Here is a 16,623-nt window from a genome sequence, read left to right as displayed (position 1 = left end):
TATCTTGTATTATTAGATATATTATTATAAAATATGCTTTGGTTAAGGAGTTATTGATACTTCAAGTGCAAAATGATGATATAAAACCATGATAAAAATGCACTTTTAAGTACTAATCAGAAAACTTTACAAGTTAAACTCTCTAATTATTGACTTTAATGTCTTTGAAATAAAAGGATGATGTTATCGACTTTGACTAGCTATAAAATAAGGAATTCTTGTGGAGTAATTAATTCCAAACTATCAACTAAGAAGCCTTAAAAAGTTAGGATTCCTTGCAAAATGAAAAAATCATTTGTTATCAAAAATATTTTTTTATATAGAATAAGGAGGTTTGTCTTATAAGAAGTCCATAAACCATAAAGAAATTTACATTATCACCTCCCCTTTTGCTACCAAGCTTTGTTGCATGTTTAAGTTTAATAAAGATCTCATTTCTTTGCATGAATCATGTTAATTAAAGTTTTTTCATCCTTTGTTAAAGTTTTGAAACTTAATTTGACTCAAATATTTTGAATTATCTCATTGAAGGTCATCTTAATCTTCTTGGTCTTTGACCTTATAATTGATCCAATTTGAACTTCTAATGGATCTTTTAGTGATGTTTATCGGTTCTTATTATTTTCCCTCTCTTTAAAATAATTCGATCTTAAATCATCACTTACATTGAATAAAGAAAAATCAGAAATATTAAAAATAGCATTAACACAATTCTCTTATAAAAATTCCACTTTATATGCATTGTTGTTGATTCATTAAAAAACTTGTAATGAATCATCTCTTTTAGATTACAACTTAAATATCTTATTGGCTAAAAAAATTTTCTTTCCCATACACACCAAAACTCAATCACCTAGTTAAAAAGAAACACATATATGATCTTTGTTAGTTTTAGATGCATATTGTTTTTTTTTTTCTATGTGTTGTCAAACACTATCGTAGGGTGTCTTTTTCTTATCATATATGCTTTCTTATTGTCATCAAAATTAATCATTTAATCAATAAGTAAAGGAATTAAATTCAAAAACATTAGTAGATTAAATTTATAAACAATTGCAAATGGTGAATGATCTATAGTAAAATATACACTTTTATTATATATAAATTCAATAAATGAGAAACAATCCTTTTAATTTTTCATATTCTTTTAAATGATAGTACACGATAGAGTAATTAAAGTTATATTTACTATTTCTATTTAATCGTCTATTTATAAATGACATATAATTGATAACAAAAATTTAGTTTAAAACTTTTCTCATAAAACCTTTTTAAAATAGCTAAAACACTTGACATTACAATCAGAAATATATTTCTAGGAATCTTATAAAGTTATAGCAATTTTCTAGAGAATAAATTAGCAATTTAGGTTGTATTATTAGTTTTATGACATGATATAAATTATTTCATTATTAGAAAACCTATTTACAACCATAAAAATAAAATTTGTACCCTTTATTTACCTAAGTAAACCTAAAACAAAATCCATGAAAATGTTAACTCAAGATTTCTTGGGTACATATAAATGAGTATTGGACAACATTTTTTTTTAGGTCAATAAAAGTGTTCATACAAAACCTATAGAGTCTTCCTAACACCAAAGTGTTCATTAAACCATCCATATGAGCTTCATGTATGAGTAATTCATGTATAAAATTATTAGACATATAAAGTTTATTTTCTCTAAACAAGTAATCATCAAGTCTATCCATAAGTTGACTTATTACAAGCATTATGCATGTTGCCAAAATTACTATCATTGGTATCCAAATATTTTAGATACTCAAATCCCAATAATTATACATTTAAAGTAGAAAGAAGAACATACCTCCTAGATAATGCATCATCAACTACATTATCCTTATTTTGCTTATACTTAATGATATATGTTATATGATTTGAAGTTTATGTTATTAAGATTGATTCATGATTATTATGGATTTAAGATTAAGTAATTGATTTTGGGTGTGTTGTTAGAAATAAGAATTTGTTAATTAATTTATTTAATTGATTTGTTACGGGTTAAGAAATTTGTTTAAAATTTTCTCAAAAATCTGGACAGAATGGTCTTGAAGTTGAAGATGATGGAATTTTATTTTGGTCTTTTTTTTTATAAAAATTATAGTCTAGTCCCCGAACTTTGAAAAAATAAAATTTGACCCCTAAAACATATTTTGGAATTCTGAGCATTATTCTTGTGAGGTCAATGATAATGAATCTTATTTTGATAATTTATTTGGAATATTTCAATTTAATCTCCTAATTTTAGGAATTTACATTTAGTCCCTAAGCATGAAAAAAATTACAGTTCGATCCCTAGTTTGTTTCTGGACAGAATTGAGGGTGGTTTATAGGTGAGATTTCAGTATGTTATGTATTTATAATTTGGTCCTCTAATTTTAGTAAAATTACATTTTGGTTCTTGTTTTTGAAAAATTATCGTTTTAGTCCCTGCACTCAGGAGACTATACATTTTCTTTTATGTGTTGGAGTCTTTTATTTGTATTATTTTGTTAGTATATTTTATATATTTATTATAGGTTTTCCTAACGATCCTCAATAGAATTTTCAAGTCTTTCATCTGAAATTCCTTTTAGTTCTATATTTTTTGGGTAAGTGGAATAATCTTTAATATATATATATATGTAACATAAATAAATATATATATTGATTATATAATGAGTACGGCTAGTTAGTTTCTTAAATATTTATATATGTTGCTTTATTTTCCTAATACTCATCTATTCTTGAATTTGCACTCGCATTCTGTTGAATTAAATTCTATTTGATATGATATATATTATTTTGATAATTACACGAATATTTATTATGACTTGATATAAAATCTGTCAGCACTCCATGTTAACGGATAATAGGTAGTTTATGTGCACATAGTATTTTGTATACCTAATTTGTGAGAGAGACACCAATCTGTAGCAATTGATCCTCCCACAATGGTCATTTTTTAGTATTATCTAGTTGCTTTGAAGTGTTATCTGATCTCTGACATATATTTTATTACTTTATGATAATATTCTTAGTATGTATATGTATCAAAATAAATCAACTTGCAAACTATTAATATCTAAAATATATATTAAATATTATTTTCCCACTGAGTTAGTTAAGCTCACCTCTTATTTTTAATATTATTTCAGATTTTTAATTTCTGTTAGCAAGTAAACTTTGTTAAGTTTTCCTGCTTTTTCAGTTTTGATTAGTATGTCTTACTTGTTTCGCAAGATTATTTTTTTTAGTTTTGATTTGATATATTAAACATTTCACTATTACCGTGTTTTAATTATTGTTTTTATTTTAATTACTCATGAGAAGTTTTAAACTATTATTTAGTTTTATTAGTTTTGAATAATATAATATTTTGAAAGATCATGAAATGCTATATTTTTTTAAAAAATAATTTGTTCTTTTGATATGTATATTCTAAGACATAGTATAGTTATAGTTTCCTGCCAGCATTGTTAATCATAAACTCAGAATTCAGGTCGTGACAATTATAATAATAATAATTATTATTACAATAACTATTACTACTATTGTTAATAGTATTATTATTATTATTACCACCAACCCTATACTACTACTATTATTAACAACATTATTATTGTTGTTTTATTATCGCTACTACTATTAGTATTAGCATTATTACTATCCATTATCATCAAAATTATTACTACTACTGTTAATAATATTAATATTATTGTTGTTGTTATTGTTGTCATTTACTACTAACATTATTATTATTGTTGTTATTATTACTCCTACCACCACAACCACCACTACTACTATCACAATTATTACTATTGTTAATATTATTATCATAATTATTACTATTATTAATACTGTTATTATCATAAAAAATTACTATTATTACTACAATTGTTATTATCATAAAAAAAACTACTAATATTACTATAATTGTTATCACTAGTAGTATTATCATTTCTATTATTATTGGTTTCATTATTATTGTTACTGTTATTATTGTTGATACCATTATTAGCATTATCATCATCACCACCATCATCACTGTTGCTATTATAATAGACTATGAATATGACCATTATTATTAACATTATTATCATTATTAGTAGCATTATTAGTAACATTGTTAGTTTCGTTATTACCATTGTTAGTTCTATTCCTATTACTAATAATAATAATAATAATAATATCACAATAGTTAAAATTATTAGTATTATTATTACTGTTATTGTTGTTGTTGAAATAACAAAAATCATAAACTTGATTTGAATGATAAATTAAAAATAATAAAAAACTTCAAGGAAAAGGAAACAAATAAAAAATCAAAAGAAGAAGGACTAGAATGAAATTAATTTTATTAATATTATTGAAAAAAGTTATAAACTTAATTTGAATAATAAAATTTTAAAAAATCAATGTTTACATTTAATAAAATTTATTATAATCATTTTATTTTAAATTTCAACAAAATTTCTTAATTTAGTAGGTTAATTAATAATTATAATAACTATTAATGAAAATGATTAGTTGTAATCAATTTAAATTTCCTTAACTTAATAGGTTGATTAGTAATAATTAAGAAAAATAAGAATAAAATGATTCTAGTATACTAATTGTTTTGATAACTAAGAATTTTGAGAAGTTTTTTTAATAGAAAAGATAAATATTGATAATAAAATAAAATAAAATAAAATAATTACATATATATATATATATGTATATGTATGTATGTATATAGCAATTAGATTTGACATGGTTCAAGATGGATTCAAATCACAAATGGAGTAGGTTGAGATGTGTTCATCCAAGTCAATTAAAATAATATTTTTTAAAGTTTTTATTTTAAAAATAATAAAATAATATTATTTTTAAAATGATAAAATAAAAATCAAGGAATATTAAAATAAAAATCAAGCAATAATTTAACAGGATTATAAGTTGGTTAGTAGGATTAATGGGGTTAAACCAAATCAAATTCAAATTGATTTTTCTTTGACATTGCATGGACCCAATAAAAAGTAAGTTGGTTTCTGAAATGACTTGATGAATTATACTGAGTTTAATATGGTATTTGTCTTATCAGTTTTTTTGTCTTATTTTGCGAACTTTTTTTTTTTTTACATGTTCTACTTAAAATAAAAACTATAGAATTAAAGGCTTACTGGACCGCTAATTCATTTATAGCTAGGAATGCATTTGGCAATGTGACTATTAGTATTTTTGCTAAAATTTAAGTTTTGAATTCACTTTAAATTATTTTTATATGTTTTGTATTATTTGAATATATTGATATTAAAAGTATTTTTTTAAAAATAAATATGTTTTGAATTATTTGAATATATTGATATTGAAAATATTTATTTTTAAAATAAAATAATATTTTAATATATTTTAAAATAAAAAATATTTAAAAAAATAATATTTATCACAACTTAAGTTTTGTGCCCCCACCAAGAACACTACTACCGTACTCTGTTTCCTGGGAAAAAATAATTCCTAGCCTGATATGGATGGTAGCATAGGCGTACGCGGGAAATTAAATTTCTAGATTCTTCTGTAGGCAGAGAGGATTCTTTTAGCATTTAAATGTATTTGTTTTTTAGATAATTTTTATAATTATAATTAAAAAATAAATTTTAAAAAATATAAATAAATATGATTAGTTAGATTTAGATATATGTTTGGTAAAAATTATAATTAAAATTTATATACAGTAAAATAATATATATATATAATGTTTTTATTTTTAAAAAATTATTTTTGATATTAACACATCAAAATAATTTAAAAATAAAAAAATATTAATTTAATATAAAAATTTCAAATTTTGAAAAAAAGGTATTTTTAAAACTAAAAAATAAATAGAATTTTATAAAATTCAGTTAAAAAACATGTAAAAATTATTTCATAAAAACTATATATCAAACTCAACTTTTTAATGAGCATTACAATATAAAATATAATTTGATATATTATCAAATATTTAACTATATTTTTTACATCACAAATACAGAATTAGGTGCAAAACAAACCAACCCTTAAAAAGGAGAGAAGATTATGCCTTCATGTACTCCTCCATCTTCTAAATACCGAAATGTATTTTAAAAAATATAATAAAAAAACATTGGATACTCTATGACTAAAAAATACATGTATTTTAATTAATATATTCTTGTTACATTATTTTTGTTTAAAGAAAAAAAATCATCAAAATTGAGACAAATACACAAGCTCTATAAAAATATTTTTAAATAAAAAAAAGGAGAAAAATATCTATATCTGGGATTCAATAAATAAATGATGAATTTACCCTCTCAATAATTAATTTCAAGAATGGCTGAGAAATATTATTTAATATCTGAACAGAAAACAAAATAAATGATGTAAGCAATGACACGTGGCATGGAGAGAAGGAGGCAAAGAGGAAGCACCGGCCAGTCCACTTCGCTAATAATAACCATCGTTTAATTAAACAAGTCCCCTTCTCCAATGGCCTGTCGCATTCGATGGCTTAGCCTATACGACACCATTTTACGAGGGGGACCATGCTTGAGTCAGCAACACCTCTCTCTTGTTTTTTGGCCTCGGATTTGTAAAAGAAACGTCAAGAAGTTTGATTCAGGGGAAAGTTTGGAAACTTTTCTGTTTGTTTTTTTTTTTATATATATATTTTAAAATTATTTTAATAAATTTATATAAAAAATAAAAAATATTATTTTAATACGTTTAATAATTAACACTTCTCTTGTTATTTGGCCTCGGATCTGTAGAGGAACACGAAGAAATTTGATTAAGGGAAAGTTAGAAAAGTTTTCTAAAGAATTTGTTTATTTTTGTGTTTAAAAGAAATATTTTTATTTTAAATTAATAATTTTTTATGCTTTTATATTGTTTTAGTATATTAGTATCAAAAATAAATTTTAAAAAATAAAAAATATTACTTTAATATATTTTTAAATAAAAAATATTAAAAAAAAGGAAAAAGGAGGGTTGGAGAGAGAGAAATTTGAAAAGCAATAAGAAATAAAAAAGAAAAAAGAAAAAAGAAAAAAAGGCATGCATCACCATGAAAGCATGCTAGCGTCGGTCCCTGATCCAAGGTCACAAAGAGAGACTGCTAATATATTGTAAATCAAAACAATTAATTTATTAACATCATTTTATTTTAAATTTCATTATAATTTCTTAATTTAGTAGGGCAATTAATAATTATAATAACTATCAATGAAAATGATTAGTTGTAATCAATTTAAATTTTCTTAACTTAATAGGTTGATTTATAATAATGAAAAAAAAAGAAAGAAAAAAATGATGTTAGTAAACCATTTGTTTTGATAACTAAGAATTAATAAAATAAAAAATAAATAAAATATTATATATAGAAAGAGAGGGGGGGTTGTGTTCTTCCCATAGTATAACCCACCAATGTATAATTATTAAATTTAGCATAGTGTAGGTTTGGATTGAAAAATTAATATGAGTTAATTCAAGTTAATGATAATAATTTTTTGAATTTTTTATTTTAAAAATGATATCATTTTGTTAAAAAAATAAAAATAAAAAAATAAAAATTTTAAAATTAAAGAATTGCTTGGGTTTAAGAGGACCAATAACTCATTTGAGAATATATTTGGTAATGTGGTTAGCTGTGTTTTTATTAAAATTTAATTTTTTATTATAATTTTAGATTGTTTTAATACATTAGTGTTAAAAATAAATTTAAAAAATAAAAATAATATTTTAATATTTTTTTAAATAAAAAATAGTTTTAAAAAAATATCAACCACGATTCTAAACTCTACCTAGGTTTTATACCCCATCATGGAAACTATCATATTCTGTTTCTTGGGAAAAAGAAATTCAAACTTCCTAGCACGTGGATGGTAGCATAAACTTATGCAGGATCTCTATATGAAATTCAATTTCATATAGAGATGTAGTGTCAAATATAAATTTTTAAAAATAAAAATTAATAGATTTTTTTTTTTATGGAGTCAACAACATTGCTTGGCCTTATATTTGTAGAAGAAACGAGAAAAAAATAATTAAGGGAAAGTTAGAAAAGGTTTCCTGATAATTCGTTTATTTTCGTGTTTTAAAAAAGTTATCATTTTTATTTTAAATTAATTTTTTTAATATTTTAAAATTATTTTGATATATAGATATTAAAAATATTATTTTAATAAATTTTTAAATAAAAAAGAACTGCTACAATTTACTGTTTAAAATCTGTAATTTCCAACTCCTCTGCAAATATCTGCATTCAATCAATGTGGGGAATTAATCTAGACCGTAATCATAGGTTAAGCACACGAGGATCTTAATAAAATTAAGAATTAATTATTCACCTGTTGACTAAGCAACAAATTTGTAGGCCTGAGATCTCTTGGAATGACTCACACCATGCGACGTGACAGTGAAAGAAAATGGTGATGTTTTTTTTTTAGCTGGAATTGAGATGGGTTAAAAAAAATAATGAAAAAAAAAACTTTGGTATAATCTGTGACTCGATAAATTTAATTAAAAATTTAATTTGTAATTTGGTTAAAATTTTGGTTATAATTTATTGATTTTTATTTTGTTTTTACTAAAATATCAAATATTATTAATTTTATTTAAAAAATTAATTCTAGTTAAAATTTAAAATTCAGATAGCGGAGTATGAAAACTTTGTATTAAAGTACAAAAAAAAAAAAAGGAGAGAGAGAGATTTGAAAAGCAAATTGAAAAAAGAAAGAAAAAGAAAGGTATGAATCACCATAAAAACATGCTAGTGTCGGTCCTTGATCCGAGGTCACAAAGAGAGACTATTAATATATATACATAGGAGGTGGTCATAATAAACAAAAATAAAATTATAAAAACACAATAAAACAAATCAATATAATACAAGAATAATTCTAAACTTAAACTCAATAAACATAGCATATGCTGAAAATTGATTTCGTTTTACAACTCCATAGTTTTTTAGAGGGATAATTATTAAAATCCCATCATAAATTATATATTTTTTTATATCTATAAAACTTTAAAATACGAATTTCATACCACAAAACATAAAATCTAACTTTGTGTTAGTCCATTTAGGTTTTTCTATATATATATATATTAGCTTTGTAAATGCAAAAAAAAAAAAAAAATCAATGGTTTGGATGGAAATTCTTTTATAAGACTTTACATTATTATGATTGGTTTAGAGGAAAACATTTTTCTAGCCAAAGATGATAAATTACTATTCTGCTTAGAGCCATACAACGAATTTTTTCTGCAATGTTGTTAAAATTAAGTCAAGTTTAATAAGTCAGCATTGTGATCTTTCAACTTTATTGGTGCTGACTTATTCAAGTTTAATGCTGGATTTATTCAAGTTTCAAAGCAAAATTTATTCGTGCTCACTAGATATGAAACAACCGACTTGGTAGGTGAACTTGCAAATAAATTGATTTGATAAAAATTCAATATATATTTTTTTAAATATTTTTAAAATAATATTGATTTAACATTTTTATAACAAAAAAATCTAAAAAAAATTATATCTTCTAGTGTTATGATTAAATCAGATAAATTCACTCAACCCTTGTCTTATATCTTATTTCTAATCAAGTTTAACATCTTATGTTTATCTCTGATCAAGTTTAATTATTTTAATTTATAAAAACCATATCAAATACTCTGATAAATAAGAAAAGTCAACACATTATAAAGGTGCACACAACTTCCTTCAAGCTTTGATGATAATATTTATTGGTGTTGTTGAATATTTATTTATGTATGTGTTTTATGTTAATATTAAAAAATGTATATATTATATTGTATTAAAAAAATCTAAATATTATATAAATATTTTTATATAAATATAAATATATATATTTTAGGTTAGATTCAGATAAATTTCAAATCAGATTTAACAATATTCATACTTTAATTATCATTTAATAAGTTTAAAAAATACCCATCCACCTGTGTTTATATCTATTTAACTCGAATTAAATTGTCATTCTTAAATAAAAAAAGCTTTTTTTTTTATTTCAATTCTAGTTTCTTTGTTTTTAATTATTTGAAAAACAAAAAATTCAAATTATTTTTCTATAAAAATAAACACTAATCTAATGTTATGATATTTTTTTTAGGTAAGAGAACTCCACTCAATATTAATCAAGTCGAAGGGCTAATTTAATAAAAAAACTCAAAGGATTAAAAAAAAAAGAGAGCAAATAATGAATGAATAGTAGAATAAATAGTAAAACACCTAGCCTTTTGTTTTGGGTTTTTACTAATAATAATACTAATGATTAATATTTTCTGGGCTGTGGGCTGACAATGTTGGATCTCCGTCTAACTTAACATTCTCGCTACTGCCTTATCCTAACTGAGTTTGATTAGGGCTATAACAAATGCTGTTTTATGGTATTTATAACCAAAATTTTATTTTTTTTAATAATACCAGTATCATTTAAAATTTAAATTTATATCCCAAATGAAAGGGAAAAAAAATGAGAAGTTAGTAGTCACATTATAAAAAATAGAACAAAGCATATCAGTTGTGATTTTTTTTATTTATATTAACGGAGTACTATTTATTATTTGATATAAAATAAAATAGTAATATGTATATATACACATACACAAATTAGTTTTGAATAGAGTTTTGACCCAGGTTTAATAATATTCATATTTATCTATTTTTAATCTAGTAAAATAACTATTTAAAAAAAACCTATCAATTCATGTTGATAATGAAATAAAAAACTAAAAAAATTTAAAAACCATTTCATATGAGGATATCAAAATAATTTAAAAACACACATAAAATATTTAATTTGAAATAAAAAAAATAAAAAATTATTTTTTTAAAAAACTTTTAAAATGCAAAAATAAATAAACTCTATATAAATATAGAGTTTTGATGAATTTAAAATAATGATGCATTTTTAATTGCTTTCATTCTAACCCTAACTAATCCCTTGAGAATATAATTGAAATTATATTTTTTTATATTTTTAAATTATTTTGATGTAGTGGTGTTAAAAATAAAATTTTAAAATAAAAGTATTTTTAAAAATAATTATTATTTTACTCATAAATACTAAAAAAAATGGATAGAAGAAAAATGAGGTGGAGAGAGGGGAAGAAGTTTTGATTTAATTGATAAAATTTTAGGGTTTTGATTGAAAAAAAAAAAGATGAAAAGAGAGAAAGCAGGGAGAGAAGGGGAAAAAAATGAAAAAGAGCGAATTTATTATAATTTTTTAGTTATTTTATTTAATTTATAAAAAGAAGAAAAAGAGCGAATTTATTATAATTTTTTTAGTTATTTTATTTAATTTATAAAATACAAAGTGTAATTTTTTATTTTTTAAATCAAATTATAATAGATCCATGTAATTAATCCATTGTTTTTTCACGATGGAGGGAATTGTGCTCCAATAATACCTTATAGATTTTCATCCATCTATAATCCGAGAAAAAGTCTGTCCACTAAAAGAAGAAGAAGAAGTTAAATGCACAGTAAATAGAATCCGAATAACGAAGAAGAAAAAGGAGTAAAAGCCCTCTTCTCGATTCTCATCCAGCATCGAAAAGACCGAGCAAAGAGAAGAATGCCAGAGCTACCGGAGGTAGAGGCGGCGAGAAGGGCGATAGAGGAACATTGCATAGGGAAGAAGATAAAGAAGGCCATCATTGCCGACGACAGTAAAGTCATCGATGGAGTCTCTCCTTCTGATTTTGTGGCAGCACTTGTTGGAAAAACTATTGTCTCTGCTCACAGAAAGGGAAAGAACTTGTGGCTCCAACTTGACTCCCCTCCCTTCCCTTCCTTTCAGTTCGGTAATATACTACGTTCTTTTTACAGGGTTTCTGATTTCATGCACTTTAAAGCTGATTTCTTGAGGGCTTTTGTGACATGAGTTTTCTTTACTTGCTGTTTCTTAGGGTTTTAGGAAAGTGGGTTTATTTTATTTTTTAGTTATTTCAACGAAGTTTTTATTTGATATTTATGTGTGTAAACGATGCAAAGATATGTTTTTGTTTATATGTTCTCATTCCTTGAAAACCATAACAATTTCAGGTAAAAAGATTATGATTACCATTTCTTTGTTTTTCGTAATCCCATTGCCTTGCTTACTAAACATAAAGGATCACATTTCAGGGATGGCTGGTGCTGTGTATATTAAAGGAGTTGCGGTTACCAAATATAAAAGGCGAGTTGTGTTCTGTAATATGCACATGCAACACTCCTAGCTTGCTGAGATAACTTATTTCTATCCTTGTGTTTTCGTCTTGTACAAATGATCTCTCGGTGTTGATTATATTTGAGAATTGCGTGCAGGTCTGCAGTAAATGACTCTGATGAGTGGCCTTCCAAATATTCAAAGTTTTTTGTCCAAGTATGAATCACTACGCTATATGTTTTAATATAGTTTCCACTTCTGTGCAAGTGTTTTATTGAATAAATAATTCATAATTCAGGCACGATCCATTTGGTTGTTAGTTTTGGAGTTCTATTGACTGTGGAATTGCAAACAAGTCTCTCAATTTATTCACTAACAGGGCAAGAAAAATCCAAAAGATTTCTAATTTGAACTTCTGGAATGAAGAGTTAGGGTAGTTCTATAAAATTATGAAAGGATGCATACTGTTTAGAAACCTACGAATGACACTTAGAAATTTTTGTATCTGTGATGAGGGCTCCTGCATTGAGTACTTTTTCTACTAGTTAATCAACATGCAATACTCTTTCTGCAGCTAGATGATGGTCTGGAGCTTTCTTTCACTGACAAGAGGCGATTTGCTAAAGTCCGCTTGCTTGAAGATGTACATAAATACCACTTGTTATTCTAGATGAACTTTTCATATTTATGTAATTTGGTAGGTATTTTGTTATTGTTTATAACAATATTCTTTTCTTCTTTCCTTGGTGCAGCCAGCTTCTAAGCCCCCAATATCTGAGTTGGGCCCTGATGCATTATTGGAGCCGATGACAGTTGATGAACTTCATGGATCCCTAAGCAAGAAGAAAATTGGAATCAAGGCTCTATTACTTGATCAGGTTAAAATTTATGTTGATTTGCTGTACTATTTCTAAGATAGTGTAAGAGACATAAAGGTGTAAATAAGCAAGTGAGGCATAGAGAGTGATTTAGGGGTAACTATTGGTCAAAAGTTTCAAAATGCATGGCTGACAATCCCCTTTCATTTTAATTTTTGAAAATAATATGAGTAACGAAGACAAGTAGTACTCATGGTATGTTTTACTTAATGATATTTAAAAGATTGGCGTGACCATTTAAGTGAAAGATGGCTCAAGATTAATAAGAAGCAATATTAGTGAAGAGAAAGGCTTTTCAACCACATTTAGGCCATCAAAAGTGGCAGTCATAATCTGATTGGTGTAGCCAATGCCAATAAGCATGGATATGGTTTTATGCTGACATTATGGTGGATGGTAGTTATCTCAGCTCCTGGCCTCTTGCAAATGGTAATTATCTCAGCTCCTGGCCTCTGCTAAATTCTTAAAGGATATGCCCAGGTTTCATAAGCTAAAAGTCTAGGAAATCAAAACATCCTGATCCTGTACTATTGTTCCTCCTACAGTTTCAGGAACACTTAATGGCTAGAAAACAATATGGTTGGCAAAGTACTGCTAAAAACTAATTGTTTAATAACTGCTAGGATTAATCACATACCTAGAATGATTGACAAGTTCTTTTACCCAAAAGAGGTTTTAAAGTCTCCTCCCATCATCACTTGTTATAGTTCTGGAGATGTAAATGGTCATGAAATGGTCAACATGATGATTTGTTGTAACCGAGTGCCTTTACAAGTTTTTTTTTAAATGATTATTTTTAGATCTAAAGTGCTGACATGGTTATAGTATTTCTGCATACGACTGTTCTTTCAAATGTGCATTTCAACACAAAATGAAATGTTTGTTTTAAAATTCTTTGTTAAATAGTCAATCTAATCGTGTTTATTTTTTGCAGAGTTTTGTATCTGGAATTGGTAACTGGATTGCAGATGAAGTGCTATACCAAGTTAGTGCACCTCACTTTAACATGGGTGCCAAATTACAGTTTGATTGAATTGTGTTCTGATTGAAGCACCATATTGTGATCAATAATCAAGCTTTTAACTTGGATACATGCACGATTGTTTTTTCTTAATTTGATGATGACATACCCTAGGCTCAGAGAATTTATAGTGTTGCTTTTTTAGCTTTTATTTGTCATGTTATTCAGAAAATTAATAAAGTGTTCTCATTTTCATGAATCAAAAGAATTTTGGAATTGTGGGTTTTTCAAAAGATGAATTTTTGCAAACTGATGATTGTTTAATTGGATGAGTGCATACAGCTAAAATATTAGTATAATGTATTCATTCTTAAGAAGTAGAGGGACAGCAATTGAGGGCCTACTTAAAATGGTTTATTTTGTTGCTGAAGACTGACTCACAATCGAGCTTAGGAGTGCTTGACTCAAATTAAATGTAGTGTAAAATGGGCTTTAACAGAAAGAACACAATGGCCTATATTATAATAGAGAATATTAGGCTTCTTCTGCTGGCCATATTTGTTTGTTGGGATCTGTAGTTACTGTATTTACTTGACATTCAACAATATCTTCATTTGATGACCTGACTGACTTTCCTTGTATCTCCTGCCTGATGTGGACTTTGATGATTGTTATTTTTCATGCACAGGCTAGAATTCATCCACTGCAGGTTGCTTCCAGCTTATCCAGAGAAAGTTCTGCAACTTTACACGAGTGCATCAAGGAGGTAGGAAATCTGTTTTGATTTGCAACTCTTGTAAGCAACCACTTAAACCTGATTTGTTAAACATGCAATTTTCATGGAGAAGTAGAGAAAAACATGTGTAGGTTGTTCAGTATGCGGTTGAAGTTGATGCTGACTGCGACCGCTTTCCTCTTGAATGGTTGTTTCATTTTCGATGGGGAAAGAAACCTGGAAAAGTTAATGGTAAGATACTTTTGATATATAGTAATCCTTTTGATAAAAAGAAAATTCTTTTTACAGGTGATTGAAAAAGCAGTAGAAGTTGGGGCAGATAGTAGTCAGTTCCCAAACAATTGGATTTTTCATTCTAGGGAAAAGAAGTCTAAGAAGACTTTCATTGATGGTTTGCTTCCCTACCCTCCACATTATTTCTTGTAGCTTGACATTTAGTTGATTGTCGCCCCTCTTCTAACAGTGGCTTCTTTTTCTCTATTCCATCATACACATATCACTACCTGCTGTTCGTGCGTGCCAAAGATATGAAAGATAGAAGTGACTTGGTTGAAGAGTTAAAATAACTTTTAGATCTGACATCCTGACTTCCAGTCCCTTTTGTTTTGATTCTCAAAGGCCTGCCTATCCTTTTCTTAAGTTGTTTTGATTTCCTTCACACGAACATTGATAAAACTTCTTCATTATGGCAGGGAAGGAGATTGATTTTATTGTTGCTGGTGGTAGGGTATGTCTTTTAAAAGCGAGCTTATGATATTTCTTTATTTGCTCTACTAAGCAGATGAATATGAGTGTCCATATTATCATGTGTATGCGCACTTTAACCATTGAAAAAATACGTAGTTGATTTTTATGGGCTTGTATTCTGGATTTTAGACAACGGCCTATGTACCGGGGTTACAGAAGCTAAATGGAAACCAAGCTGGGAAAGCAGTGGGAAAACCAAAAGCAAGAACTTCAAAGAAAAAAAGAGATGGGAATGATGATGACAATGACAACAATGAAGATGGTGGCAGTGAACCAGCTTCCGAGGAAGAAAAAATTGCAAGAAAGGCCAAATCAAAGAGAGAGTTGAGGCCTAAAAGTCCTGGGAAAAAGCCTTCAGCAAAAAGAAAATCCAAAGCAAGTGATACTGACAGTGAAGAAGATGAGGGTGCTGCCTCCCCCGCCGCTGACAACGATGACGATGATCAGAAGAAAAAACCTAGAAGAGTGACCAGTAGTAAACAAGTCATGGTAGGTAAAGCACCCAAGAAGTTGGTTAACAATCAAAATACCAACAAACCAAGGAAGAAAGTGAAGTAGATTGCTGTTGTGAGATATCTCATGGTGCTGCCGAAGCCTGAGCCCTAATTTTGGAAGTATAGAAATGTGGCAGGGCATCTAGTTTTTGCTTGTATTGACAGTGAAATGAATTTGTCTGTCTTGTTCAAGGTACCGTATCTCTGCTAATGCCAGCGGCTTACAACTAGGGCTCTCCGCCTTTGGAAGATGTAAATTTTATTTGAAGGGATTAAATGAAAGAATTTTTAAATTAGCATGACCTGTCTGTCTGGAGGAAACAAATTTGTGATTTTAAGAAATGCCTGCTCTTGAAAAAAAAAGAAAAAATAGGTAAATTTAGCAACCGCCGCAGCTCAGTTCCCTTAAAGCCTGTGGTTTGGCGTTGTAGTATTTATTTTTTTTAAAATTTTTAATTTAAAAATATATTAAAATAATATATATATTTTAAAATTTATTTTTTATATTATCACCATGAAAATAAATTTATAGTAGTTACTAAGAAAAAGAGATAAATTTAGCAATAGCTACAATTCAGTTGCTTTATGTTTGGTTTTGATTTTATATTTGATATTATGATAACAGAAAGTA

At 26.4% G+C, this 16,623-nt stretch overlaps 1 protein-coding gene across 3 annotated transcripts; it reads left to right on the top strand.

Annotated features, from left to right (window-relative positions):
* The first annotated feature begins 11,410 nt into the window (after nucleotides 1–11,410).
* MMH-1 (MUTM homolog-1) lies at nucleotides 11,411–16,294 on the top strand. Of its 3 annotated transcripts, none has more exons than XM_011046556.1 (10): nucleotides 11,414–11,832; nucleotides 12,155–12,206; nucleotides 12,335–12,392; nucleotides 12,751–12,819; nucleotides 12,929–13,054; nucleotides 13,989–14,039; nucleotides 14,704–14,781; nucleotides 14,883–14,982; nucleotides 15,444–15,478; nucleotides 15,628–16,294. In XM_011046556.1, the coding sequence occupies exons 1-10, from the start codon at nucleotides 11,604–11,606 to the stop codon at nucleotides 16,054–16,056; spliced, it is 1,227 nt and encodes a 408-aa protein (XP_011044858.1). In that variant the 5' UTR covers nucleotides 11,414–11,603; the 3' UTR covers nucleotides 16,057–16,294. The 3 variants fall into 3 exon arrangements, with proteins under 3 accessions (XP_011044859.1, XP_011044858.1, XP_011044857.1); XM_011046555.1 differs by lacking the exon at nucleotides 14,883–14,982 and adding an exon at nucleotides 15,040–15,142 and having other exon boundaries at nucleotides 11,415–11,832; XM_011046557.1 differs by lacking the exons at nucleotides 15,444–15,478; nucleotides 15,628–16,294 and having other exon boundaries at nucleotides 11,411–11,832; nucleotides 14,883–15,202.
* Nucleotides 16,295–16,623: the final 329 nt, after the last annotated feature.

This window comes from Populus euphratica, unplaced genomic scaffold (genome assembly GCF_000495115.2).
Source record: "Populus euphratica unplaced genomic scaffold, PopEup_1.0 scaffold203.1, whole genome shotgun sequence".
NCBI lineage: Eukaryota > Viridiplantae > Streptophyta > Magnoliopsida > Malpighiales > Salicaceae > Populus > Populus euphratica.
This window is presented reverse-complemented; position numbering and strand designations above follow the sequence as displayed.

What these genes read in the sequence shown, in the direction of transcription:
- MMH-1 (XM_011046555.1), top strand. Translation starts at nt 11,604, where the DNA reads ATGCCAGAGCTACCGGAGGTAGAGGCGGCGAGAAGGGCGATAGAGGAA. An exon ending in ATTCAAAGTTTTTTGTCCAA is followed by an intron (nt 12,393 to 12,750) that starts GTATGAATCACT and finishes CTCTTTCTGCAG; the next exon opens with CTAGATGATGGTCTGGAGCT. An exon ending in TACACGAGTGCATCAAGGAG is followed by an intron (nt 14,782 to 15,039) that starts GTAGGAAATCTG and finishes TTCTTTTTACAG; the next exon opens with GTGATTGAAAAAGCAGTAGA.